The sequence below is a fragment of the Telopea speciosissima genome, chromosome 4 (genome assembly GCF_018873765.1).
Source record: "Telopea speciosissima isolate NSW1024214 ecotype Mountain lineage chromosome 4, Tspe_v1, whole genome shotgun sequence".
NCBI classification, from domain to species: domain Eukaryota; kingdom Viridiplantae; phylum Streptophyta; class Magnoliopsida; order Proteales; family Proteaceae; genus Telopea; species Telopea speciosissima.
Window position 1 is genome coordinate 16,736,086 of NC_057919.1, and position 26,651 is coordinate 16,762,736.

Genomic DNA, 26,651 nt, shown 5'->3' on the forward strand with positions numbered 1-26,651 from the left:
TTTCACGGACACCCCCTCTAAGTATTCAATATATCACGGATTTGCCAAACTTAATCAAAATGGCAATCTTCCCCTTGACGTTAAGCACAGTTAGCACTCAAAGTTAAAATATCCATTTTACCCATTTAGATATCTTCAACCCCGAAGCCCCATTTCCTCTTCTTCCTCTCTGCGTTTGTTCTTCTTCTTCCGCCAGCACCAACATCATCGTCATCACTGCCGCCGCCGCCGATCCTCTTCCACTGCCAGCACCACCACCACCGCCGAAACCCATTTCCATCTTCTAACCTAGCTCTCCTCCATCCCTTCTAAAATACCTCTTTGATCCAATGTTGGAGAGGTTACATCCCTTCGATCTGATTCGAGTCAGCTTTATTTGCAGACCCTAAAGGATGAATACCCTACATTCCAATTTGGGTAAACAATTTCAAGGGAGATTAGTGGTGGTTCTTTACTTTTTGGTGTTCGTAGGGTTTTTCCTCTTTGGGTACTTTGTGAGTTTGGTTTTTCTGGTGAGGGTTTTGGTGATTTTGGAAGCTTGGATCTACTGCTGGAGTTCTAATTTTGGTTTTGATTTTTGATCGGAAAAAAGTATAGGAACTGAAGAACTGGTAGGTGGAGAGAACAGGGATTGCGACTGGTAGATGAGAGCAGAGCTGAAACCCTGGGCATGTAGTTTTGTTTATCGAATTCTTTTGGATTCTGTCAGTTGAACTCCAAAAGGGCCCCTTCCTCTGTTTTCTCCAATTTCTCCTTCTTCTTCTTCTTCTTTTAATAGTTTTCCGGCTAATGGCCATCGTTCCTTTCCCTCAAAGGCTAAAGAGGACGTTCCTCTCTCTCTCTCTCTGCTAATCCTTTGATTAATATTTGATATTTTTGTTGTTATGTTGGTGCAAGCCATAAATTAATATAAAGCCATGGAAACTTCTGTCAGAGGAACTGAGAGAAGCCAATGAGAGCAGCAAATGGATTGAAAGGGAACCTTATGCTTTATGGAGAGGGAATCCTTTAACATCCAAAACCAGAGAAGAGCTCATGAAATGCAATTCTACAGACATTCGAGCTTACGCCGTGGTAATTAAAAAAGTGAAACTCAAACCAGGATCTAGCAGAGCTTGTGGGTGTTGACAGGCAATTTGATATACTTGTGCTTTTTTCCTGTGATGAAGGTCTCATACCAGGATCCACCCAAGTTTTAAATGCTAATTAAACATCTGAGCAGCTGGGTAGTAAAAACGGGGACGGAATAGCCCGATCTGGATTAGCTGATCCCATTCCAAAATCTAGGATTAGGGTTCCCTGTTCTTACCCTTCAGCAGGAAAGAAATTTCGATTGCAGGTGGAGAAGTTCCCTGTTCTTGTTTCTTACCCTTTCAGCCTAGTGAAAACGATGAAGAGAGAGAGAATGGGGTTTGTATTTGGGGTTTTACCCTAAAGGATATTATGGGGAGTTAACAGGCACTTAACTGCTAAGACCTAACGGAGTGGACTAAGTCTATATAAAATAAAAAAATAGGGGGTGTCTGGGATATTTTGTCTAAGTTTGGCAAGTTTGTGACATATTGAATACTTAGAGGGGATATACGTGAAATTTGCCCTAATAATAATAATTAAAAATTTAACATTGAATCAATACAGTCTCAATTATCAAAAAAAATAAAAAAAGAAGTATTCAATAATTTGGTCGATCGTAGTCAATCAAGAAGCAACTGAAGGATATGCTCAAGAAACCACGTACGGCCAGAGCAATTAGACACCAGGGATTCTAATCCATTCATTGCTTGTCTGCTCAACCAGAAGGATGCCAAGGATACATTTACCATCGGAGATGGGCAAGGCCATTGCTGCTTGGTTTGTACCAACACACACAGAAAGGAGAGAGAGAGAGAGGTTACCTCATCCAAGACATAGGAAGGAGAATGTGTCCAATCAGGCATGTGAGCTGTGAGAAAGACGGCTACAGATATCTTATGAGGAAACTTGTCCATGGCAAGAGCCAAATTGTAGCCACCAAAGCTGTGTCCTACTAGGGTTACCTTCTCTCCTGGAGGAAGTGACTCCATCAACTCTATCAATGGCTTTGTGTAGTCGGAGAAGGTATGGACTTCTTCTATTTTAGCCATGTTCATCCCGGAAGCCGCAAGGTCGATTGCCGTCACTCGATGTCCTGCACTCTCCAGCACCGGCTTAACCTTGTACCAACACCATGCTCCATGGCATGAACCATGTACTAAAACAAAATTCACCATCTCTCTCTCTCTCTCTCTCTCGCCCGTTTTCTGTGTGCGTGTGGGGGATTATATGATGTTGTTATATATAATTACAAAAGATTGGGAAAAAATTTTGCTGCTACTGCTACAAGGCTAGCAGCCAAGGAAATGGAATAATTAACTTCCCCTTTGGGTTCATAAATACCCTCCTTGGTTTTAGTATTTTCTAAAATACCCTTTAAGATCTCATTTCTTTGGATGCCAACCTTGTAGCAAAAACATTACTGCTACAAGTGTAGCGGCAAAATTTCATCCATAAGATTGTTTGGAGCACATAATTCCTAGTGATAATGCATCAAAATCGCCCACCAATGGGTGGATGACATGTGGCAGAGAAAATCAAACAAAATCAAACCACAAACCATCGTCATGATTCATTATTGACCAAATATTAGATTCCCTCCTAAACTTGGGAACCCAATATTTGATTATATCCTCCACCTTTGCAGATTGCTAAGAATCCATTGTATCTAGTGTACATACCAAATAAAGTTAAGGCTATCTTTGTAAACTACTTGCCTATATATTCTGTAATTGTTCATGCAATCAATCATCCATGTCCATTATGGTATTAAGAGCCACATTTTTCCTCTCTCCCACCGACTTTCTTTTTCCTCCTAAATCATAATCTCTTCCACCCACTTTCTTCCTAATACAACCCTCTCTCCCACCCACTTTCTTTTCTTTCTCCTCCTAATACTGTCCTCTCTCCCACCCACTTTCTTTTCTTTCTCCACTACATCCTATTCTCTGTCACCTTGACTCGCTATCTCAAGGGCATCCAATCCCACGGTCTTTTGATCGTTCGTCACTCTAATCTCCGATTACAAGCTTTTAGTGATGTTGATTGGACTGGTTGCGGCGATGACAGGAAATCCACCAACGGATTCACAATTTTTCTTGAGAATAATCTTATCTCATGGATATCAAGGAAACAATGCACTATTGCACGCTCTTCTACAGAGACAGAATATAAGGCCCTGGTAGATGCGGCGGCTGAACTAATATGGCTCCAATCTTTGTTCATCGAACTTGGCATTTCTCTTACTGACCCACCAATCCTTTGATGCGACAACATTGGAGCCACATACCTCTCGGCTAATCCCGTCTTCCACGTCCGAACGAAACATATTGAAATTGACTTCCATTTCGTCCGGGATCGTGTCACCAGCCGTGAATTACTGGTCCAGTTTATCTCCACGAAGAACCAACTAGCAGACATTCTCACCAAGGCCCTAGCAACAGCTCGGTTCTAATTCTTGCATGACAAGTTAAAGCTTCGATGCTCGAAACCTTCCACTTGAGGGGACATATTGATCAAATATTGGATTCCCTCCTAAACTTGGGAACCCAATATTTGGTTCTATCCTCCACCTCAGCAGATTGCTAAGAATCCATTGTATCTATTGTACATACCAAATACAGCTAAGGCTATCTTTGTAAACTACTCAACTATATATTCTGTAATTGTCCATACAATCAATCAAGGGAGAATTTCAATCAATCATCCATGTCTATTATTCATTGAGGTCCGAACTTCCCATAACGCAGAAATTTCTACTGGATCAAATTCTTCTTAAGAAAAATAAACCTTTTACAGGGAAACCTTTCTTAGTAAAAGTCTCTATGCTTATCTCCTACCATTCACTACTTCTATTAGGATTCACATTCCTTCCCAAGATCTCTAACCAAGAATCGGACTATTCCACTGTCTATTCTATGAATAGGAAGATAAAACTCAAGATACATTACGTTTAATCTTCTTACAGACAAATTCTCTCAAGTTATTACTCTTTAGTGTCTATACTCTATTCTACCATGTGTAGACCTTGCTATCGAAACAAATTTCAGCGGTAACACTAAAGACGATCCGAAGCATCTTGTCGACTTTGATTCAAAGCGTTGACTGGATGAAAATGGTTAACACTATGGAGAATGTACCAAAAAACTGGAATGACAATGAGAAAGTCACATTAATCGATCCATTACCTCACACACAAGTCAACAACTGCATCAAGCAACAGACCCTCTCTTGTGGAGTCCCTTTTCCCTCGCACACAAGTCACCTCATTTCCTCACCTTTTGAATAAAGCTTTTTTGCTCTTGGTTAAAATGAATTCTAGGGAGGTTACTATAAGCAGCATCCATCCAAAAAGAGTGATAACCGTAGAAAAAGGTTGGGGTGATGAGGTCCACACTTGGAAAGTAAACAAGGAGAAGGGAAGAAAAGAGAAGAGAACGAAATTTTGGAATGTTCCTGCTACAAGGCTGGCAGCCAAGGAAATAAGATCTTAAAAGGTATTTTAGAAAATACTAAAACCTAGTAAGGTATTTATGAACCCAAAGGGGAGGTAAACTATTCCATTTCCTTGGCTACCAGCCTTGTAGCAGGAATATTCCTGAAGCAAAATATTTTCCAACAGAAGAGAATTGGAAAATCCAGAAGGGACACCATATCATAACAGGCCAAAGCGTCCTCTACAAAAATTGCCTTCACGTAGCGATACCTCCAAAGTGAGATGTGAGTTTGACAATCTACAATTAAGAATGTGAGCGATACACCAAGAAGTCAATTCTTTGATCATTTAACCCCAAAGGGTTAGCGCAGTTGGCTTGGAAGGGACATGAGACTCCGCCTCAGGAAGCGAGGTCTCGTGATCAAACCTTCGCCGCTGCATAATTTCTTGGGGCCACCCGCCTAAGGCTCACTAGGGTCCAGAAGCTCCCGGTTCGTACGTGGTGCGGGGGTCATGTACGAGCCCAGGGGGGATTTAGGCGGCCTAAAGTCGGATACTCCTCCTGTCTCCAAAAAACAAAAAAACAAAAAAAAACTCTTTGATCATTTTAAAGTAGTTTATGATCACCAAGTGTCTTTTTGGTATCATATTTTATTTTGTTTAATTTTTTGACCTAAAATGCTTTTACAAGTGTTTGCTATCATTTATGGACCTGATTTCTATTTATATTTAATCAAAATAATTGAAATTTTATAATAGGATCAAGACTCGAGAACCATTAATCTAATTATGACCAAAAATCATTTTTGGTTATTTTTACCAGAACTTTAATGAGAATGTGCTCATAAGTCCAATTATAGAGGATAGAAATGTCGTTTCCTCCTTTAAGTAGCAAGATAACTACTGACCCTCCTCCTCTTCCTCTTCCTCCTCCTCCCCCTTGTTGCAACCCTACCCGCCCCCACTACCCCACCCGTTGTTGCAACCCACCGCCCCCACCCCCTGCCCCACCTTCTTGTCACTACCCTTCCATTCGGGTTTCTCTGGTCGAGCACAAGATTGACACCCATCTTCTTCTCACAACTATTCCGACCACTAGAGGACGCAGCCCTGATTCCATTCGAACTCATTTGTTTTCTAGTTAGTTTTTTTATTTTATTTTTTTTTGAAAAAATTAATTTTGACATCTAGTTGCTTTGCCTGATGGATGTTGTGTGGTCTAGTTAGTGATGGATGACACCTCTACAATTAGGGTTGTAAATTGACCAAATTCGGCTTGGATAGTGTTATATCCGCATCCGCATTCGATTAGCTATCGGATGGATTCGGATAGTGCTAAACGTATACGAAAACGGATACGGATCGGATATTTTATCCGTTTACATGTAAATATAGTATTTTGGATAACCAGAGCCTATCTGTATCTACATCCATTTAGCTTTCGGACGGATTCGGATAGTGCTAAACGGATATAGACACGAAAACGGAAACGGGTTTCAGCTATTCATTTATACCCCCATCTACAATTGTGTTTAGAACTTGACACCTTCATTTAATTGTCCTTTATCTTATTCTTAAATGCATTTAATATAGTTTTTCCGACGAAGGTAAATTTGTCATTTTCAATTGGAACTACATTCAATGAATTTCGTTTTTTTTTTTTTTTTTTTTCTGAAAAATTCTTCTTTTACACCTACATTAATTGTTGCATTAAAAATAAAAAAAAGGACCAAAGAGTAAAGTTACATATCTCAATGAGAAAATCCCTTCATAAAAAGGAAGGGAAAGCATGTAAGCAATGTTCACAAGGAGGAAGGTGCCACTTTTTTTTGGTAGAAGGAAGATTCATTGAAGGATAGTATGTGTACAACCTAAAGTTTCAAATTTACAAAGATCATGAAACCACGGAGTGGAATTTGGCCAATCTGTTATACACAGAATAGACAAGGCCTTCCTGGCCAGAACATCTGAAATACCATTCATAGCCCGTGGAGTACATTGAAATGAAATGAAATCAAAAGAAGAGGATAATCTCCTAATATCTAGACAAATCAATTATATTTATTCGCAATGACCAGAGACAGCAATACAGTTCATTGGGCTTTAAAAACATAGGCATGTGATCAGCATCCTCTATCTCGATCACTTCTTAAACTGGATAATTCTCAATCATCCAACGCTGGAAATCCTCCTTAAATGTTAAATCCTTTTTGCATACAATGTAAACTCGATTAACCCTTCCATATCCCTCTTCAGAGAATGGCTTCCCCTTTGATATGTCTACGTGGAACATGGATCCAGGCCTTGTCAGCAACTCCGCTAGTGCCAAATCCTTTTAGTTGTCGAGTATCACCAAAAGAGGGAAAATATCCTTCTAGTTTCCAATAGTGACAAGTATGCTTATTTTTTATGCCAATTGTAATACAAAATATAACAATAATTGCTTGTAAAAATTCATTGCCGATCTAAAAAGAGAAAATACGCAAACCTATGAAAGTATTAATTTTTCCTTCACCCAAGCGTCATGTTATGATTAAGATTTTAGGTTCATCACTAACTCTCGCCCTTTTATTGTTTATGGTCCCGCATATTCTTTTTCAGTCTATGCAAGGGTTAGATGGGATGGATGAAGAGATTTTTCCTTCACCAAGGGTGGAGTGAAACTGGTCCGTTAAGGTTTAAGAGGGACCCTTCTGGATAATGACCTTTTGGGCTTGTGAATGTTTTCCTCAATTGGCTTCTGGTTAATGACCCTTTGGACTTGTGAATGTTTTTTTCAATTGGCTAGCCCGCTTTGATATAAGAATTGAAAGAAAAAAATAAATAGTACATTAAAGTTAAAATGTTTGAAACCATAATTTCCTGATTCTATCAAGGGGGAGGGATTTATACACCATTTACATGTATGTATTGGCATCTCTCACGCCAAGCCAATGGGTGGACAGGAGAGAGTGTCTAATGATTTATATTTAAGGAGCCCACATATGATCGGGGAGGAATAAGTGGGCCCAATAGTTTATATGGGGCAGCCTCCCCCTCCCCCACCCCCTACCCCCTACCCCCTACCCCCTACCCCCTATTTCTCCAATTTTTTTTCCCACTCCGAGTGTATTACTTTTGTGCTTCATTGAATAGAATTGTGACTAAGTGGTCACGGGTTTGAGTTTGGAAACCGTTTCTCTGCGAAAGCAAAGGTAAGATTACATACATTATGACCCTTTCCAGACCCCATAGTGGTGGGAGCCTTGTACACTGGATACGTTTTTTTTTTTTTTAAATATAATTTTATTCACCCAAAAAATGATGAGAGAAGAAAGTGTGAGAGGGCATGTATTACTGGTAATTGTACACCATTTTTTGCTTCTTTAAATACAAGCGGATTTCAAACCAGTATAGATCATTATTCATAAAACTACAAAATAATAGGATAATTACAAAACCACGTAAATTGAATCAAACAAGTGCAATTAGAATAGGGAAAGAGATTGCATGCTACCCTTGCGCCTAGACATAGAGGTGGGGCGAAATGACCATCGTTCCCCCATGAAATTCCACCTTTTCATGGGGGTGCGGGGGTCATTTCTCCGACTACTGTGTCTGGGCGCTATAACGTTCCCTAAAAACAGAAAGAAAAAGATAAAAGAAATAAAGAGAACAACTCTTCCCGCCCATGCTAATCCTAGTTTATATTGGTCTAAGGCTAAAAGGGAAAGATAAATAGTCAAAGAATACGTACTGAGTGAGTGTTTTCCTTTCCATCTAATGTTTTGTGGGAAGGTGAGGCCCAAATCCTTTCCTTGTAAAGTTTTAAGGTAAAGGAATCTCCAAATAGGTCTAAAATATTTGCCATGTGGTAAATAAAGTGAGGCACAAATATGAAGGCATTATATGCAAATTATTTATTGACTATGATCAATTTTAAATAAAAAAATTGACTATGTCCCACATAGGGATGTAAACGGATCGGATTTGGCTCGGATAGTGCTATATCCGCATCCACATCCGATTAGCTTTCAGACGGATTCGGATAGTGCTAAACGGATATGAACACGGATACGGATCGAATATTTTATCCGTTTACATGTAAATATAGCTTTTCAGATAGCTATAGCCTATCCGTATCCGCATCCATTTAGCTTTCGAACGGATTCGGATAGTGCTAAATGGATACGGATACAGAAATGGATACGAAAACGGATTTCGACTATTCATTTACACCCCTACTCTCACATGAGTCTTTCTCTCTCCTTCCCTTATGAAAAAATACATATGCCCCTTGTTTTGAGGAGGAGAGAGAAAGACACGGGTGTGTGGGCACCGTGGGGTGGGGGGAGAGAGACAGAGAGAGAGAGAGAGAGAGAGAAATATTGAGTTACCTGTGAAGAGCAGAGTTGATAGAGGATGGAGGCCAAGAACTTGGGACCAAGTACCACAATATCTTTTGGCATCACAGGGTACAAATCAGATGAAAGTTGAGCATCTAACAAAAACCTCTGCTGATCTCCTCTCAAGCGTCTGTTGTCAAATCGATGAAACATAATAGCAGATTAAAAGAGTATTCGTATATATTTGCTTCTAATTAAGTTCAATTTGAAACTCTCAAGTCTAAACTTACATAATATGGTGGGACATAATATGGTTGTTTTGTTCAATCAACTCTATATATTATTAAAAACATTTATCCAAGGATAATTTTCTGACATTTGACTTGATGGGGCTTATTAGATCGGACATGGGATGTTCTACACCAATTCTGATCCAGAATGTCAAATTGCCTTGAACAATAGAAATTTGATTCGGGAAAGAGAAGAGAATATTTTGTATAATATCTACTTTTTAAATTTGATTTGGTATGATTTCTGAAAAAAAATGTCATACCCAGTCCGTGCAGAAGGCTCCCACATTTGATTTGGTATGATTTCTATTTCTGAAATTGTTTGGTTTGATTTTTGTATTTTATTTCAGTAAAATAGAAATCAAATGGAATGAAAATTCTGAAATTACTGAGGTGTTTCAATTTTGAAATCGCATTAATTTATTTCAATATATGTTGTTATTTAATGAACACATGGTTAATTTGATAGGCAAAGCAATAATTTCATGTTAAAAATAAAACACCATCCTTTTTAATTTCTTCTCCTAATGGTCTCACCACCCTTATTTTTACATGAAAACAGAGGAATGAAGCCAAAAGGAAACAGGGTTCCACACTCAAAGCCAGCAAGAAGAATACAAACTTTGTCATCATTTCTAAAATTTTCGAAACAAATGAAAGGAAAAAAAGAACAAAATTTATCTGGTTTTATTAAAAAAGAAAAAGAAAAAGAAAAAGGCATTGCAAAAACAACAGGGGCTTGTGAAAAAAAGCAGGAGTCTGATACTCTCTATAGTCGGAAAAAGCCGCCGAGAAAACCAACAGGGGCGCCAGCATCAGTGTGACTCTTTGAGAGGGATTAAAACATAAGAGTTTGTGGGCTTAATCATAGTAGTAATTGTAAGGGTATTTATGTCATATCTCTTCATATGTTCTAATATAATTCTACTTGTATTAATACTCAGGCTGTGAGGGACAATCTAATAATTAGCACATCTGACCTAAACCATAGTTTCCTATAAATACTAGCTGGAGGCAGCAGTCTGGATATTCCAAATTTGATACTCAGGGTATAATGCTTTAAGCAACTTTGTGCTTAAACCCTAAACCCTAACAGTAATACCGTGGGTTCAAACTTGGAGAAGATGACAAAGATAAAGCTGCAACACTACTTTTTCTTTTTCCCTCCCTTTTTTTTCTCTTTTATTTTTTTTTTTTTATTTTTTTTTTTATTTTTTTTTTATTTTTTGTCATTGTGATGGATTGGTGGGTTCCTCTGATACAATGAATTTGACCCAAAACCCATGAACATCTTCTAAGTTAGATAACTTGGATTTTTATATTTTTAAGCTTGAGATTTTCCTCACAGTGTGTGGTTGCGCCCTGTGAGAGAACTGATTAATGAAAGGAAAATGAATTTGATTTCTCTATTTTCAATCACTCTCTCTCTCTCTCTCTCTCTCTCTCTCTCTCTCTGAGTCTCGCCTCAAATGGAACCGTGGCCATGATTAGGGAGTTTCAAAAGATGAGTTTTAGAGCTACCGCCATGATTAGGGAGTTTCAGAAGATGAGTTACAGATGGAGAGGACCAAGACGAAAGGAAGAAGAAACGACTCGGAAAAAACATCAGATTCATTTTAGGGTTTTGTTTTGTTTTGAATCCTAACGGTCCGGTCGATCTTAGTCTATTGGTACTGGTCGGATTGGGTTTGACCTAAATAACCTAAATTTTAAATCAGATTTGAAATATTTTAAGAATGGCCATTGGATCCGTATAAATCCACATGTCACTCCTAGCTTTGAGGGCAGAACGATGGCAGGTAAATTGTTGGCAGTGGAGGATCTGAATCCACCATTTAGTACCATGAATTGCCAAATGACACTTGAATACGCATACTTTTTCAAATGAATATGTTCTCTCATTCAATAATTGAGTGAGAACTTGATGGATCATGTATGATTGTGTTTTCTGCAGATCCACCCATCGATTTGATTGATGAAAAAAGCATTAAAATCAAACAAAACAGATCATCCTTATGCTTTAAGGAATGCGAAGAAACAAAAAAGGAAAAACCCAAAAAATTTGGCTCAAGTCATATCCATAGCTTTATCTAGTTTTAGTGGATCATACTCATAATTTGGTCCTCACTCACATAAAGGTAAACACAATATACCATTTAGTACCATGAATTGCCAAATGACACTTGAATACGCATAATTTTTCAAATGAATAGGTTCTCTCCTTCAATAATTGAGTGAGAACTTGATGGATCGTGTAGGATTGTGTTTTTTGCAAATCCACCCATTGATTTGGTTGATGAAAAATGCACTAAAATCAAACAAAACAGATCATCCTATTACTCTAAGGAATGCGAAGAAACAGAGAAGAAAAAAACCTAAAAATTTGGCTCAAGTCATATCCATAGCTTTATCTAGCTTTAGTGGGTTATGCTCATGAGTAACAAAATTAGTTTACTTTGCAAGAAAACGTAAAGAACCCTAATGAAATAACAGAAAAATTCATATTTTAGCAGGAAACATGGCATCAAATAAAAATAATATAGCATCATGGATGAAGAACACCTCATTAGGGTTGGGCCGAGACGTTCCAAAAGAAAAAAAAAATACTTACAGAAGAGCTCAAGCTGAACCTCTGCATATTTTGGAAGAAGACGATGGATGAAGAACACGTCAGTTTTTCGAAGAAGAGGAGAAGAGCGTCCTGAGTTCGGCCGAGATTTTCGATCATGGTGCTCTGAGGTTTTGCACTACGTTTTTTGGGAAGAAGAAGAGAAGAACAATGAATGCTTGCTTGCTTGCTTGCCCTGCTCTGCTAACAACTTTTGACCTCCACCCCACTTCCCTCTCATGGTCTTGGGTTTTGCAATTCATTTTAGGGCTTTGCTCTGCTCGTGAACCTCTACGTTTTAGGATTTAGTTTGATAGCGTTTTTTGTGAAGAAGAAGAGAAGGACGATGGATGGAAGAAGAAGTGAAGCTTGCTCTGCTCCCCCTTTTTTTGGGAAGAAGACGATGGAAAAGCTTGACCTAATCTGCGATTTTGGGAAGAAGACGATGAATAGCCAAATCTATTTGGAGATTTTGGGTTTGAATTGTTTAAACCCTAGATTGGTTTAAGGGAGGGTTGAGTTGGGTTCGATTTGAGTGAGGATGAACCGATTTGAATGGGGTTTCAATCATAACATGGGTGAAATTCAAAAAAAAAATTGAATTTGATTGATGTCAGCCGTTGGATGCTCATAAAGACAAGTAACGCTCTCATAGAGTTTGAAAGTAGGATGAAAATACAAGTAAAAAAAAAAGTAGAGGACGCGAATCCAAGTACATTATGTTCAGGTTTTACAGACAAATTCTCTCAAGTTGTTACTCTTTGCTCAGTTCTACTATGCGTAGACCTCTCTGTCGAAACAAATTTCAGCGGTAACACGATCCAAAGCATCTTGTCAACTTTGATTCAAAGCGTTGAATGGATGAAAATGGTTAACACGATGGAGATCAATGTCCCGGAACGGCAGTGATAAAGCCACAGTAATCCAATACCTAACACACAAAGTCAACAACTGCGCATGCGACAGACCCTCTCTTGTGGAGCCCCTTTTCCGTCACACACACGTCACTCATTTCCTCTAGGGATGTAAACGGATCGGATTCGGATTGGATACGGATCGGATGTGATCGGAGCCGGATATTCCCTGGTCGAATACGGATACCTCTAAACGGATTCGGATGCGGATCGGATTCGGATTTTCGACCATCCGTTTACATCTAGAACTTATTTAATCTTCAAAAACCCTTGAAATCATTATTTACTTAATTTTTTATTATTAAGTATTCGGATTTTTTTTCGGACGGATTTTAATCGGAGTATTCGGATTATTTTTCGGATATCTCTAAACGAATACGGATGCCCCTAAACGAATACGGATGCGAATTCGGATTCGGATTTCGATTATCCATTTACATCCCTAATTTCCTCACCTTTCAATAAAGCTTTTTTTGTTTTTGGTTAAAATGAAAATTTCACCTCTAGGGAGGTTAGTACAAGTAGCATCCAAAAAGAGTGATAACCTTAGAAAAGGTTGGGGTGATGAGGTCCACAATCCACACTCGTAAACAAGGACAAGAGAACAGACACCATAACTTAACAGGCCAAAGCGTCCACTACAAAAATTGCATTCACGAAAAGATTCTTTCAGTGAGATGTCAGATTTTGGCAGTCTGCTAGACTGTGAGCGATACGCCAAGATGTCGATTCATTGATCCTCTTAAAGCAGTTTATGACCACCAAATTATCTTCTTCAAGCATATAAACTTCTTAAGCCCAGAATGGATCCCCAACTTCTTTTATGCATTCCATGTCATTTCAAATGGGTTTAGAAAATTTTCATGTGCATGCATGCTCATCCCATGTCACTCCTAAGCATAAAAGTTACTTTTGTCCTCGAAGGTCATTTTGGTCTTTTTCTACTAAGTGCACGTCCAAATTGATTTTCTAATTTCAAAACTTTACATATTTGGTCACTTTAGGATGTGTAATAATGTTGTCCATGTTTACAATGATTTTAATGAGCATGCGTTAGCTTTTTTTTACCATTTTACCCCTAAAGGGCTATTTTGGTCATTATGAGGCAAATTTTGCTTATGGTTCCTGGAGGACCCTTGTCACTCACTTTGCGTATTTTACCCTTCATAACCTTGTTTTACGTATAAAATTATATTTTTTTTCATAAAGTTTACATGCATATTTACATTTTTGCCCTAAAAAGGGCATTTTGGTGTATTTTACCATCTCACATTTAGACTTGTAAATATATTCAATAAGTAATAAGAATTTATATGAATGTTATCTAATCATATTTTAGTCATTTGTGATATCTAAATGTGATTTCATGCACGTGTACTTTTTTGGGCCTTCTAGGGGCAGTTTCATAAATTTTGCTATTTTGATTCTTAAATTTTATTATCATGCATACAATGTTCCTTCATTCATCATGTTAAAATTAGTTTAAATTTTTAATCATCTTGTACAATTGACCTAAGCTTGTCGACCATAGAGTTAGAATTTCTAAATTAGGAAAATGCATCAATTAAATCAAAATAGGCTCTATAATGTACTTAATCATCTAACTTAGAGTTAATAATTAGGATTAAGACATTAATTATCATTAGTCTAATTCGCCTCATAAACTTCCAACCAAGATAAGTTAAACTTTGCAGAAATTAGTTTAACTACGTGCATAATACGTACCATCAACAAGTGTATATCAAGTAGTGTGGTCTAAGAAGACCAACCGTCGGCCAGACGATGGTTGGGTACCTAACACCTTCCCAGCTTGTAACTTGACACTCACCCAAAGATTTGGGACAGACCAACCTTTGAGTATTAAAGTGAATCCATTTTTTTCACATCACATTCTGCGTGATTATTCCTTTTCTACCTTTATAAGGGATTTGTTTACCATTAGGTACAATGACATTAATATGTATGCCATGACTGGAACCACTACATTTTTTTCAAATATAATATATATATTAATAAGTCGTAGTTTGATACAATAATACATGTTCTCATTAAAGGCAAACGTGAAAGTAGATATAAAATTTCTCTACAATACCTTAAAATAGGGGTAGTGATACAGATCCGATCTCATCTCTGTTGGGTCTTGGTTGAATAAAGCTGGTTAGATATTTTCCTTCCCTAACTTCAAAAATGCTTGGAATACGATTCTGAACGAACGACTCACAATTTCACCAAAGTGTTGGAATATCTTAGACTATATCCTATGACCACCTTTTGCTTGAATTATCTTAGGAAAATGACAATTTGCTTATCCACTCTAATGTAACGACTATCTTGTAATCATTCACGGTTTTCATTAGGTTGCATAAATTTAGGAAAACAGATCTTTCCATCCTAAACTCATCATAACATCTATCGGAATGGCTTGTCATAATCTTAGCTATCCATTAAGCACCATTTTATTAGTCATATGTTGAATATTTAATCCTAAATTCATGTTTATTCTATCTTATATCAACAACATAGACATCCTTTTTTCCTTTTATTATTTACTTTGTTACAATTTTTAACCATATTCACAAGGGTGGAAATGTTGGCTATTCAATAGGGCTTGTTGTATGTTAGTCCTTTGCTATACCATTTCATGTGCCTCTGTGTTTGAATGCAGGGGCAACACATTATACATGCCCAAGTAACGTTCTCTTTCTCTAATTTTTATTAATTAAGATTACAAATCTATTAATATATTAGGGTGTGTCACTAAGAAAATAAAAGAAAAGCATACACCAATATTCACGAAGAAGGTGTCACTTAGTGGTAGCAAGAATGCTGAAACCAAATCAGTTATATTTATTGGCAATGTCCAAGAGACAGGAACACACTTCATTGGGCTTTGACAGCATAGCCATATGATCAGCATCCTCTATCTCCATCACCTCTTTAACTGGATTATTTTCAATCATCCAACGCTGGAAATCCTCCGTCGCTGTTAAATCCTTTTTGCACACAATGTAAACTCTATTAACTGTGCCATATCTTTCTTTAGAGAATGGCTTCCACTTTGATAGATCTTCTTGGAATGAGGATCCAGGCCTTGTCAACATCTCCGCTAGTGCCAAATCCTTTCAATTGTCACGTGTCACCAAAAGGACAAATATGTTTATTAACACAAAAGATAACAACAATTGCTTGTGAGAATTTATTGCCGATCTAAAAAGAGTACAGAGCCAAACATGTAAAAGGATTAAGTTTTCTTTCACCTAAGTGTAACTTTAAGATTAGATTTTGAGTTTATTATTAACTCTCACCCCCTTATTGTTTATGTTCGGACGTATCTCTTTTGAGTCCATTCAAAAATTAGATGGGACGGATGAAGAGGTTTTCTCTTTAGATGATGGAGTGAAACTGACTCGTTAAAGTTGAAGAGGGATCCTTCTGGTTAGTGATCCTTTGGGCTTGTGAACGTTTTTCTCAATTGGCTCCAGCCCCTTTGATAGAAGAATTAAAAGGAAAAATAAATAGTACATTAAATTATAAAATGTTTGAAACGTTAATTTCCTGATTCTATCAAGGGGGAGAGATCCATACACCATCTACATGTACGTAGTGGCATCTCTAACGCCAAGCCAATGGGTGGACAGGAGGATTATCTAATGATTCATATTTAAGGACCATACATGATCAAGGAGGAATAAATGGGCCCAATAGTCCATATCGGGCAGTCCCCCCACCCCCCCCCCCCCCCCCCTATTTCTCCATTTCTTTCTCCCAATCCGATTGTATTACTTTTGTGCTTCATTGAATATAATTTTATTTACCCAAAAAATTATCTGGGATGAAAGTATGCGAGAGGGCATGTAATACTGGTAAGTTGTACACTATTTTTGCTTCTTTAAAATACAAGTGGATTTCAAACCAGCATGGCAAATCATTACTCATAAAGCTACAAAATGCTAGGATAATTATGAAACCATGTAGAATTGAATCAAAACAAGTGCAATTGGAAGTTTTTATGCAATAATAATAATAATAAAACAAAAAGAAAAAGGAAAAAGAAATAAAGAGAACAAGTCTACCCGCCCATGCGGGCTAATCTTAGTTTTATATTGGTCTAGGGTTAAAAGAGAAAGATAAATAGTCAAAGAATAAATCTTGAGTATTGTTTTCCTTTCCATATATGTAAATTTTTATAGAAAAGGGTTCTCTAAGAAGCTTGCTTGAAAAGGAATCTTCAAATATGTCTTAAATATTTGTCATGTGGTAGTTAAGGTGAGGCCCAAATTCTTCAGATACGTAGACTTTCAAGGTCCCCTATTCACGTCTAAAAGTCAGCCCAATAAGAATTTGCCAAGTGAAAAACAGAGGTATGAAAATTCAGGACTACAGAAGTTCAAAGTAGTGAACGGAGTAAGTATAGGCATCCCATAACATTCGTGGGTTGCATGCCAATTCAAGGGAAAATATTTTATTGAACTAGGTTATGAAATTTGACAAGTGGCATATCCACATCATTCTGTAGATATTCAACTGTCACAATTATTTTATCACTCTTCCACATCGTAAAATGAAGCATCCACTTAGATATTCCTCTCTACGCATGCCAGTTAAACAAAGTTTCCCAAATTTTATTATAATAATAGTAGTAAAATAGCATGCGTGGGAATTGAGATCTTACTCGAGACATTTTCTCTTTCATTGGAAGCACACTAGAGTTGCCTCACCCTAGCTTTAATATCACTTGTTGGGACTTGGGTAGAACTCGCCCTTAAAGCTAGCCACTAAGAAGAGAGTGGCCAAGTCTTTATAAGCATTTACATCGGGCTACTTACATCTGATGTGGGATCAATCGCTTTCGAGTAGAACCCCAACAATAAATTATTATAAATTATAAGGGAAAAGGTTCTCACCCCTTCGAGGCAGGGTACACTAGAACCTTAATTTGTGTCTATCTCTCTCTAGCTCACGGAAATGACCTTGATACCCTCTAATGTACAGTATCATTTCATCGCACTTTATTGGTGCTCTCCTCGATATATGCTACTTGCTTAGAGAACCCTCACCTAAACTATAAAACCAACTCGATTTCTAAATATATTGATCATAAGTGGGTCTCTTCTATCCATCTCTTTATTCTTTGTTCAACCAAAAAAAAATATTAAATAATTTCATATTTGTACTAAGGACCCAAATTTTTATGACACGATCTTGCCTTTGAACCATTGGATGGGGGTAAAAGTATAATAACACACCCCTCTCTCTCCCGCCCCCCCCCCCCCCGCCACCCCAATCCAATGGTTGCACGATGGTTGTGCATGTACATGGCCATACATAAAACTTTTTACCTTTTACTAATTGAGTCTTTTATAATGAACTAAAGTTATATTAGGGAATGACACCTCTATAAGGGGTATTAATTAAAACTTGACACCTTTAAATTGCCCATTGTCTTATTATCAAAAGTTCCTTAAGATAGGGATAACAAATAATTTGTAAGGGACGTATCATTATATCATTATCAAAAAGTGCCATTATCATGCACATATTTTTAATACACATGTAATCTACTAATTAATATTTAACCTTTATTGGAAGCAACCAGGGCAAGAAAATGAAGGATTAAAAATTATGTGACACATTGAGGGATGCCAATAAGACAATCCCATTATATTAAATTCATAGTTAATCAGAAAATTTGTGAAGAAATTCTTGTTACGTATTCATTAGGCATGAATATTGTGGTTGAGTTATCAAAATAAATAAATGTTGTTGAAGCCTTCAGTAGAATATGTCAATACATGTCATATCTCATGTTGTGTATAGGTAAAAGTGTAAAACTACACTTTGTCACTATTTGCCACATGGTACTACATGAATGAGATCATGAGTGTGTGCATGTACATGTGCGTGTGCGTGTGTGATGGGAAAGAGAGAGATAATGAGTTACCTGTGAAGACGAGAGTTGATAGAAGTTCGAGGCCAAGCACTTGGGGCCAAGTACCATAATATTTTTTGGCATCATAGGGTCCAGATCAAATGAAAGTTGACGAGTATCTAACCAAAACTCTGCTGAGATCCTTCCAAACAACTGTTGTCAATTCGATGAAACATAATAGCAGATTAAAAGTGTGTATTCGTATATGTTTGCTACTAAGTTCAATTTGAAACTCTCAACTATAAATAAATAAATAAATATATATATATATATATATATATATATATATATGATTAAAAAATGATATCCAAGGATAATTTTCTGACATTTGACTTGAACACTAGAAATTTTGAATATCAAGAATGAGAAGAGAATATTTTCTATAATATGTGATTTTTTAGACATGATCTGATATGGTTTCTATTTCTGAAATTGTTTGGTTTGATTTTTGCATCTATTTCTAATGAAATAGAAATCAAATGGAATGAAAATTCTGAAATAACTGAGGAGTTGTTTCAATTTTGAAATAAAAAATGATTGCACTTATGTTATTTAATGAACACATGGTTAATTTGATACGTAAAACAGTAATTTATTGTTAAAAATTAAACACCATCCTTTTTCTTCTCCTAATGGTTTCACCACCACCACTACCACCACTACCACCAGCCCTTCCACCGTTGTTGCCACACCACCACCACCACCACCTTCTCTCACAAAAATATAGAGAATTAATTCTACAAAATTGTACTACCAAATGAATTTCTTATTCTTTAATTATTTTAGATTGATGTTAATTAATTTCTTGATCAAAAACCTTTATTTGTTGACTATTTCATGAAATCAATCCAAAATTGAAATAGAAATCATAGCAAATATGGCCTTAGAATTTAAGATTCATTGATTTTATATTATTTTAGAAACAAAAAAGGAACAATGAAAAAAAAAAAAAAAAAACATGAAATTAGAACGATTCAAAAGAGAGTAAACAAAACCAGTAGGAATCAGGATCGGAAATTCTCAATAATTTGCTCCATCATAGTCAATCAAGAAACGAAGAGAGAAAGAGAGAGAGAGCGAGAGGTTACCTCATCTATGATATAGGAAGGAGAATGTGTAGAATCGGGCATGTTAGCTGTGAGAAAGACGGCTACAGATATCTTGTGAGGAAACTTGTCCATTGCAAGAGCCAAGTTGATGCCACCCAAGCTGTGTCCCACTAGAGTTACCTTCTCTCCCGGAGGAAGTGACTCCATCAACTCTATCAATGGCTGTGTGTAGTCGGAGAAGGTATGGACCTCTTCCATTTTAGCCATGTTGATCCCGGAAGCCGCAAGGTCGATCGCCGTCACTCGATGTCCGGCACTCTCCAACACTGGCTTAACCTTGTACCAACACCATGCTCCATGGCACGCACCATGTACCAGAACAAAATGCACCATCTCTCTCTCTCTCTCTTTGCCTGTTTTCTGTGTGTGTTGGATTATTTGATGTGTTTATATATATAATTAGAACACACAAGATTCTTTGGAGTATAAAATTCTTAGTTTTTAATGGCATATAAACCGCCCGCCAATGGGTAGACGACACATGGCAAAGAAGAACAAACAAAATCAAACCACAAAGCATCATCATTGTAAGGCCTATCATCATTCATTGAGATCCGAATTTCTCATAACATGATGAACATTTCTATTTGGATCGGATTCTTCTTAAGAAAAGGAAACCATCTACAGAGAAATCTTTCTTAGTAAGAGTCTCTACGCCTATCTCCTATCATTCAAGTCTTGTACTGGGATTCACCTTCCTTCCAGGATCTCCAAACAAGAATCGGACTACTCCATCGACTATTTTATGAATAGAAAGATAAAACACGAGGTACATTACATTTTCGATCTCAAGTTATTATTCTTTCAATATCTCTATTGACTTAAGAATCAACATCTTCATTGGATTCCATTCCAACCCTCTCCAATGTCTATAATCTGTGCTACTATGTGTGTAGACAACCTCCGTATTGAAACAAATTTCAGCGGCAACACTAAAGACGATCCGAAGTATCTTGTCAACTTTGATCCAAAGCGTTGAATGGATGAAAATGGTTGACACATTAATGGAGAAGAGTTCAGATCTGGGTGTGAGACCCGCCTTGAAGGTGTGGGACCCACACCCCAGAGAGGGGTCAAATCTATCCCCACCGGTCCCCATGCGGGTAGCTGATCCGAATTCATGGATAATGCACCCAATCACTTACTACTCTCTTTCTCTAGTGGGAGGCATGATTGTTTACCCAAAAAATAAAAATATAAAAATTGAAGAAAGCCACATTAATCTAATGCCTCATACATAAGTCAACAACTGCATGCAACAGACCCTCTCTTGTGGAGTCCCTTTCCCTCACACACAAAAAGTCACTCATGTCCCCACCTTTCAAGAAAGGTTTTTTGTTTTTGGTTAAAATGAAAATTTATTGAAAAAACCCTCTAGGGAGGTTAGTACAAGAAGCATCCAAAAAGAGTGACAACCGTAAAAAAGGTGGGGGTGATGAGGTCCATATACTCGTAAACAAGGAGACGAGAAGAGAAGAGACACCATAACAAGGCCAAAGCGTCAACAACAAAATTGTCTTCACAAAGCGATACTTTCAAAGTGAGATGTCAGAGTTTGACAGTCTGCAAGAATGTGAGCGATACACCAAGGAGTCGATGACCACCAAGGGTGTGTTTGGTATCATATTTTATTTTGTTTAATTTCCTGATATAAAAATGCTTTTACAAGTGTTTGGTATCATTTATGAACCTGATTTCTATTTATATTTAATCAAAATAATTGAAAATTCATAATAGGATCAAGACTCAAGACTCAAGACTCAAGAACCATTAATCTAATTATGACCAAAAATCATTTTTGGTTATTTTTCCGGGAACTTTAATGAGAATGTGCTCGTAAGTCCAAGTATAGCGGATAGAAATATCATTTCCTCCTTTAAGTAGAAAGATAACTACCGACCCTCCACCTCTTCCTCCTCTTTCTTGTTGCAACCCTACCCGCCCCCACTACCCCACCAATTGTTGCAACCCACCGCCCCCACCCTGCCCCACCTTGTCATTACCCTTCCGTTTGGGTTTCTTTGGTCGAGCACGAGATTGACACCCATCTTCTTCTCACAACTGTTCCGACCACTAGAGGACGCAACTCTGATTCCATTCGAACTCATTTGTTTTTTAGTCAGTTTTTAATTTTTTTTTTTTTTTTTTTTAAATAATTTTGACATCTGGTTGCCTCGCCTGATGGATGCTGTGTGGCCTAGTTAGTGATGGATGACACCTCTACAAGTGTGTTTAGAACTGAACACCTTCATTTAATTGCCCTTTATCTTATTCTTAAATGCATTTAATATAGTTTTTTCAATGAAGGTAAATTTGTTACATTCAATGACTTTCATTTTTTTTTTTGAAAATTCTTCTTTTACACCTACATTAATTGTTGCATTAAATTACTTTTAAAAATAAAAAAAAAAGGGACCAAAGTGTAAAGTTACATACTTTTTTTTTTTTTTGGTAGGACAATTGCATATCCATTGACACCTTAGGAGTGTCAAGGAGAAAATGCCTTCATAAAAAGAAAAGGAAAGCATGCAAACAATGTTCACAAGGAGGAAGGTGCCACTGAATAGTAACAAGAATGCAAGACCAAATCAATTATATTTGTTGGCAATGTCCAAGAGACAGCAACACAGTTCATTGGGCTTTGAAAACATAGGCATGTGATCAGCATCCTCTATCTCCATCACTTCTTTAACTGGATAATTCTCAATCATCCAACGCTGGAAATCCTCCTTAAATGTTAAATCCTTTTTGCATACAATGTAAACTCGATTAACCCTTCCATATCCCTCTTCAGAGAATGGCTTCCCCTTTGATATGTCTTCGTGGAACATGGATCCAGGCCTTGCCAGCAACTCCGCTAGTGCCAAATCCTTTCAGTTGTCGAGTATCACCAAAAGAGGGAAAATATCCTTTTAGTTGCTAATAGTGACAAGTATGTTTATTTTTTATGTCAATAGTAATAAAAAAAAAAATTTTAAACAATAATTGCTTAAAAGAGAACAAAAAATTAGACAAAAATGTTAAAGATTAAGTTTTGTTTCACCCATATGTGACATTATGATTGGATTTTTTAGTTCGTCATTAACTCCCATACCTTTATTGTTCATGGTCCGGTATATCTTTTTCCAGTCCTTTATTTCCCTTGTGGAGAGAGAAATAAAGACCCAGTTTATCCTAATTTTATAGTGGTCTAAGGTAAAAGAAAAAGGAAATAAAGAGAACAACTCTTCCCGCCCATGCAGAGAGAATCTCTTCATCCATCCCATCTAACCTTGATAAAAATATAAAACAAAATGAAAAATAAAGAGAACAACTCTGCCCGCCCATGTTAATCCTAGTTTTATAATGGTCTAGGCTAAAAGTGGACAATAAACAGTCAAACAAGAAGTCTTGATTGAGTGTTTTCCTTTCCATATATGTAAACTTCAATGGAAATGGATTTTCTTAGACTTGGGAAGGAATCTCCAAACAGGTCTTAATATTTTCCATGAGGCAATTAAGGTGGACCCATATTTTTTTGATATGCAGGCAGACCCTAAGTTTCCTACTCACATCTAAAGTTCCGATCAGTCCAATAGGAATTTGCCAAGTGAAAAAACAGAGGTATAAAAAATTCAGGACTAACGAAGTGCATAGTAGTGATAGGAATAACCATGCGCATCCCATAACATACGTATATTCCGTTATAAGTAGGCCAGTTAGATAAACTTTCCCAATTTTTATTATTCAACGCGGCTAAAATAGCACACTTGGGAACTTAGATTGTCTCTTTCATCAAAGCATCCTAACTCTAATATCACTTGTTGGAACTCAAGTAGAACTCACCATTAAAAGATGGTCATTAAGGAGAGGGCGTCCAAGTCTTTAAAAGTATTTACATCGGGCTATTTACATCTGATGTGGGATTGATTGTTCCTGTGTGGAACCCCAAAAATCAATTATCATACATTATAAGGGAAAAGGTTCTATGACCCCCTAGAACTGGGCACACTAGCACCTCTATGTCTATCTCTCTTCTTCGCATAGGAAATGGCCTTGCTACCCTCCAATGTACGATATCATTTTGTCGGACCTTATTGTTGCGCTCCTTTATATTACTTGCTTAGAGAATCCTTTACCAAACTATAAAATCAACTCGATTTCTAAATATATTGGTCATAAGTGGGTCTATTTTATCCATCTTGTATTTTATGTTCAACAAAAAGTACTTAAATTCAATATAATTGCTTATCATATTTTTACTAAGGACCCAGTTTTTATCCATGATCCTGGACGTACATGGTCGGGCCTTTCAACTGTTAAATTAAATGGGGGGAGAAAAGAAGTATACAAACACATCCCCATCTCTCCCCCATCCATTTAAAATTTTTTGGTCATAGTTAGTAAGCAAATATGTGAAAAAATTCGTTTTTGAATTGGTGTGCAAGAGGCATGAATATTGTGGAAGAGTTATCAGAACAAATGGATGTTATGGAAGCCTTCAATACATATACAAGATGTAAATAAATACTATACTTCAAAACTACCAACATGATATACAGTGCTACACATGTGTGCGTGTGAGGGGAGGGGGGGGGGGGAGAAGAGATAATGAGTTACCTGTGAAGAGGAGAGTTGATAGAGGTTGGAGGCCATCCACTTGGGGCCAAATACCACTATATTTTTTGGCTTCACGGGGTCCAGATCAGATGAAAGTTGAGTATCTAACCAAAACTCTGCTGTGATCGTCTTATTCAACTGTTGTCAATTTGATCAAACATAACAGATCGATTACAATTAAAGAGTGTTCCTCTATATAATTAATTGGTGAATAGAAATATATTAAAACTAAAAAAAAGAGAACTATAGAGAAGCACCCCAAGGGGGAAACAAGAGAGAAACAAACAAAGATAAACAAGGAAAGCAAAACTATACCAGAAAATCCATTGTTAAGAAAACAACGTTCAGAAATGGTGATTTGTAGAAGAAAACGAAAAAATAAGAAAGCACATAACGCACAACACAAATGATTTACGTGATTCACCCCCAATATGGAAGCTACATCCACGGTTGAGCAATAGAATAGATTTCACTATCTTTGAAATGTTTCAAACCCTCTTTTTCAGCCCCTCCTAAAGAGAAGAACAATATATAGAAAAGCCCTAACCCAGAAAGTACAGAATTGCCCTTAGAACCCAAAAATGACCAACTAGTCAGGATCAGACCAAAACTAAACATATGTTGAAATACATATCGTTCCGAAGATCTCAGTGATATAACCCTTTTTAGACCATCCGAGATCGTCTCGAGACCGAAACGGCCCTCCGAAGATCCACTGAACCACTTTCTGGATTGAAATCAGGCTTCACCAATAACACTTATGAGGGAGCAAGGAAATTCAACAAAGATCAAACAATGCTTCTTAATGAAGTCGGATATGAAGATCCTAGGAAGAGACAATATGCATGGCGATTCTTTGCACAGTTCAAATCTGATCCATGGAGATCGTTGACCTTAGTGTACGTTGATCATCCTAAGATCAATTGCGGTCCAAATCTGATTGAATGCTCGAGAAGGGGAAGTTACCTATGCATATTTCTTTCCCACCAAATGTGATAAATAGAGACACAAAAGATCAATTTAACCACCCAATCACAAACCGACTTGCCTTTGAATTCCTGCAGAATCCACTTCCATTCTCCTTCAAAGGAAGAGGGGGGGGGGGGGGGAGTGAGTCGGCGAGCACTTCCGAAGAATCCCTCCCAAAGTGAGTCAGCAAGCACTTCGGGTCTTGTAATGTGTAATTGGTTATCTAATTATGTGTTGTATTGTTTTTATTTCTCTAAGCCTCTTGTACTTTGTCCCAAGGCCAGTTAGATTGGCTTTGACCTTTGCTTATATGTATTTTGTTCTTCCTTTCAATAAATTTATTTTACCTATCAAAAAGTATACACACAGGACCGAAGGAAGAGAGAGAGAGGAAATTAGGTACCTTATCCATGACATAGGAGGGAGGATGTGTACAATCGGGCATGTGAGCTGCGACAAAGACAGCTATGGATATCTTATGAGGAAACCTGTCCATGGCATGAGCCAAATTGTAGCCAGCCAAGCTATGTCCTACTAGGGTTACCTTCTCTTCTGGAGGAAGTGCGTCCAAGAGCTCTATCAATGGTTGTGTGTAATCGGACAAGGTATGGACCTCTTGTATTTTAGCCATGTTGATCCCTGAAGCACCAAGGTCGATCGCGGTCACTCGATGTCCGGCACTCTCCAACACCGGCTTAACCTTATACCAACACCATGCTCCATGGCATATACCATGTACTAAAACAAAATGTACCATCTCTCTCTCTCTCTCTTGGTTGCCTGTCTTGTGTGTGTGTGTGTGATTATATGATGTGTTTATATACAATTAGAACAAACAAGCTTATTTGGAGTATATAATTCCAAAGAGTTGAATGGATGAAAATGGTGAACACGATGGAGAATGCCTCAATCAATTACTTACTCTCTTTACTTCGTGGGAGGCATGACTTGTTACCCCCTCTCCCCCAAAAATAAAAAACAAATGGTTGAGCGGCAGTGAGAAAGCGACATTAATCAAATACCTTCTCAGTGCACTCTCACATCTTTCTAGAAGAAAGCCACATTAATCCAATGCCTCACACACAAGTCAACAACTGCAATAGATTCCTTTATCGTGGAGCTCTCTTTCCCTTTCGTTGGGCTTACATCCTCGTTCATGTTGGTACATATGATAGAGATACATTAATCGATTTTTACATTAAAATGCTAACTTCATATAAATGTGAATCCGTTGAAGGGAAAATTTTTTAAATCCCTGTCTTCCTATTTATGGGGTCTGGGAGTCCAAAAGATTATGTATAACGTGTTTATATTGAAAAAATGTGAGTAGTATATTCTTCATATATTATGTCAAAGGAAAGCAGTTTTCTGTCCGAGAGTGTGGCCAATGTTAGCACTCCC

The 26,651-nt window shown here is 37.4% G+C and overlaps 3 protein-coding genes and 1 pseudogene across 4 annotated transcripts in view; all 4 read right to left on the bottom strand.

Moving 5' to 3' along the window:
• Window positions 1-2,254, bottom strand: part of LOC122660431 — a 59,688-nt pseudogene extending 57,434 nt beyond the window's left edge.
• Window positions 1-2,287, bottom strand: part of LOC122660432 (salicylic acid-binding protein 2-like) — a 50,261-nt gene extending 47,974 nt beyond the window's left edge. The window contains exon 1 of the mRNA XM_043855739.1: window positions 1,896-2,287. Within this exon, the coding sequence (XP_043711674.1) occupies window positions 1,896-2,249 (354 nt within the window). The 5' untranslated portion in view covers window positions 2,250-2,287. The remainder of the gene's footprint in view (window positions 1-1,895) is intronic.
• Window positions 2,288-9,104: 6,817 nt separating this feature from the next.
• Window positions 9,105-26,043, bottom strand: LOC122660434 (methylesterase 3-like). 2 transcript variants are annotated; one of them, XM_043855742.1, is made up of 4 exons: window positions 25,654-26,043; window positions 24,282-24,419; window positions 15,478-15,763; window positions 9,105-9,117 (listed from the first exon to the last, which is right to left on the bottom strand). In XM_043855742.1, exons 1-3 carry the CDS (start codon window positions 26,005-26,007, stop codon window positions 15,482-15,484), a joined length of 774 nt encoding a protein of 257 aa, XP_043711677.1. In that variant the 5' UTR covers window positions 26,008-26,043; the 3' UTR covers window positions 9,105-9,117; window positions 15,478-15,481. The 2 variants fall into 2 exon arrangements, with proteins under 2 accessions (XP_043711677.1, XP_043711678.1); XM_043855743.1 differs by lacking the exons at window positions 9,105-9,117; window positions 15,478-15,763 and adding an exon at window positions 22,200-22,552.
• LOC122658111 (methylesterase 1-like) lies at window positions 19,620-26,017 on the bottom strand. The gene is made up of 2 exons (XM_043853006.1): window positions 26,008-26,017; window positions 19,620-20,031 (listed from the first exon to the last, which is right to left on the bottom strand). Exon 2 carries the CDS (start codon window positions 20,013-20,015, stop codon window positions 19,620-19,622), a length of 396 nt encoding a protein of 131 aa, XP_043708941.1. The 5' UTR covers window positions 20,016-20,031; window positions 26,008-26,017.
• Window positions 26,044-26,651: the final 608 nt, after the last annotated feature.

Coding starts and splice junctions, on each gene's coding strand:
- LOC122658111 (XM_043853006.1), bottom strand. CDS start 20,015: ATGGTGCATTTTGTTCTGGTACATGGTGCGTGCCATGGAGCATGGTGT.
- LOC122660434 (XM_043855742.1), bottom strand. CDS start 26,007: ATGGTACATTTTGTTTTAGTACATGGTATATGCCATGGAGCATGGTGT. Junction 24,420..25,653: donor CCTCCTATGTCATGGATAAG/GTACCTAATTTC, acceptor AATTGACAACAG/TTGAATAAGACGATCACAGC. Junction 15,764..24,281: donor ATCAACTCTCCTCTTCACAG/GTAACTCATTAT, acceptor GACAATTGAAAG/GATTTGGCACTAGCGGAGAT.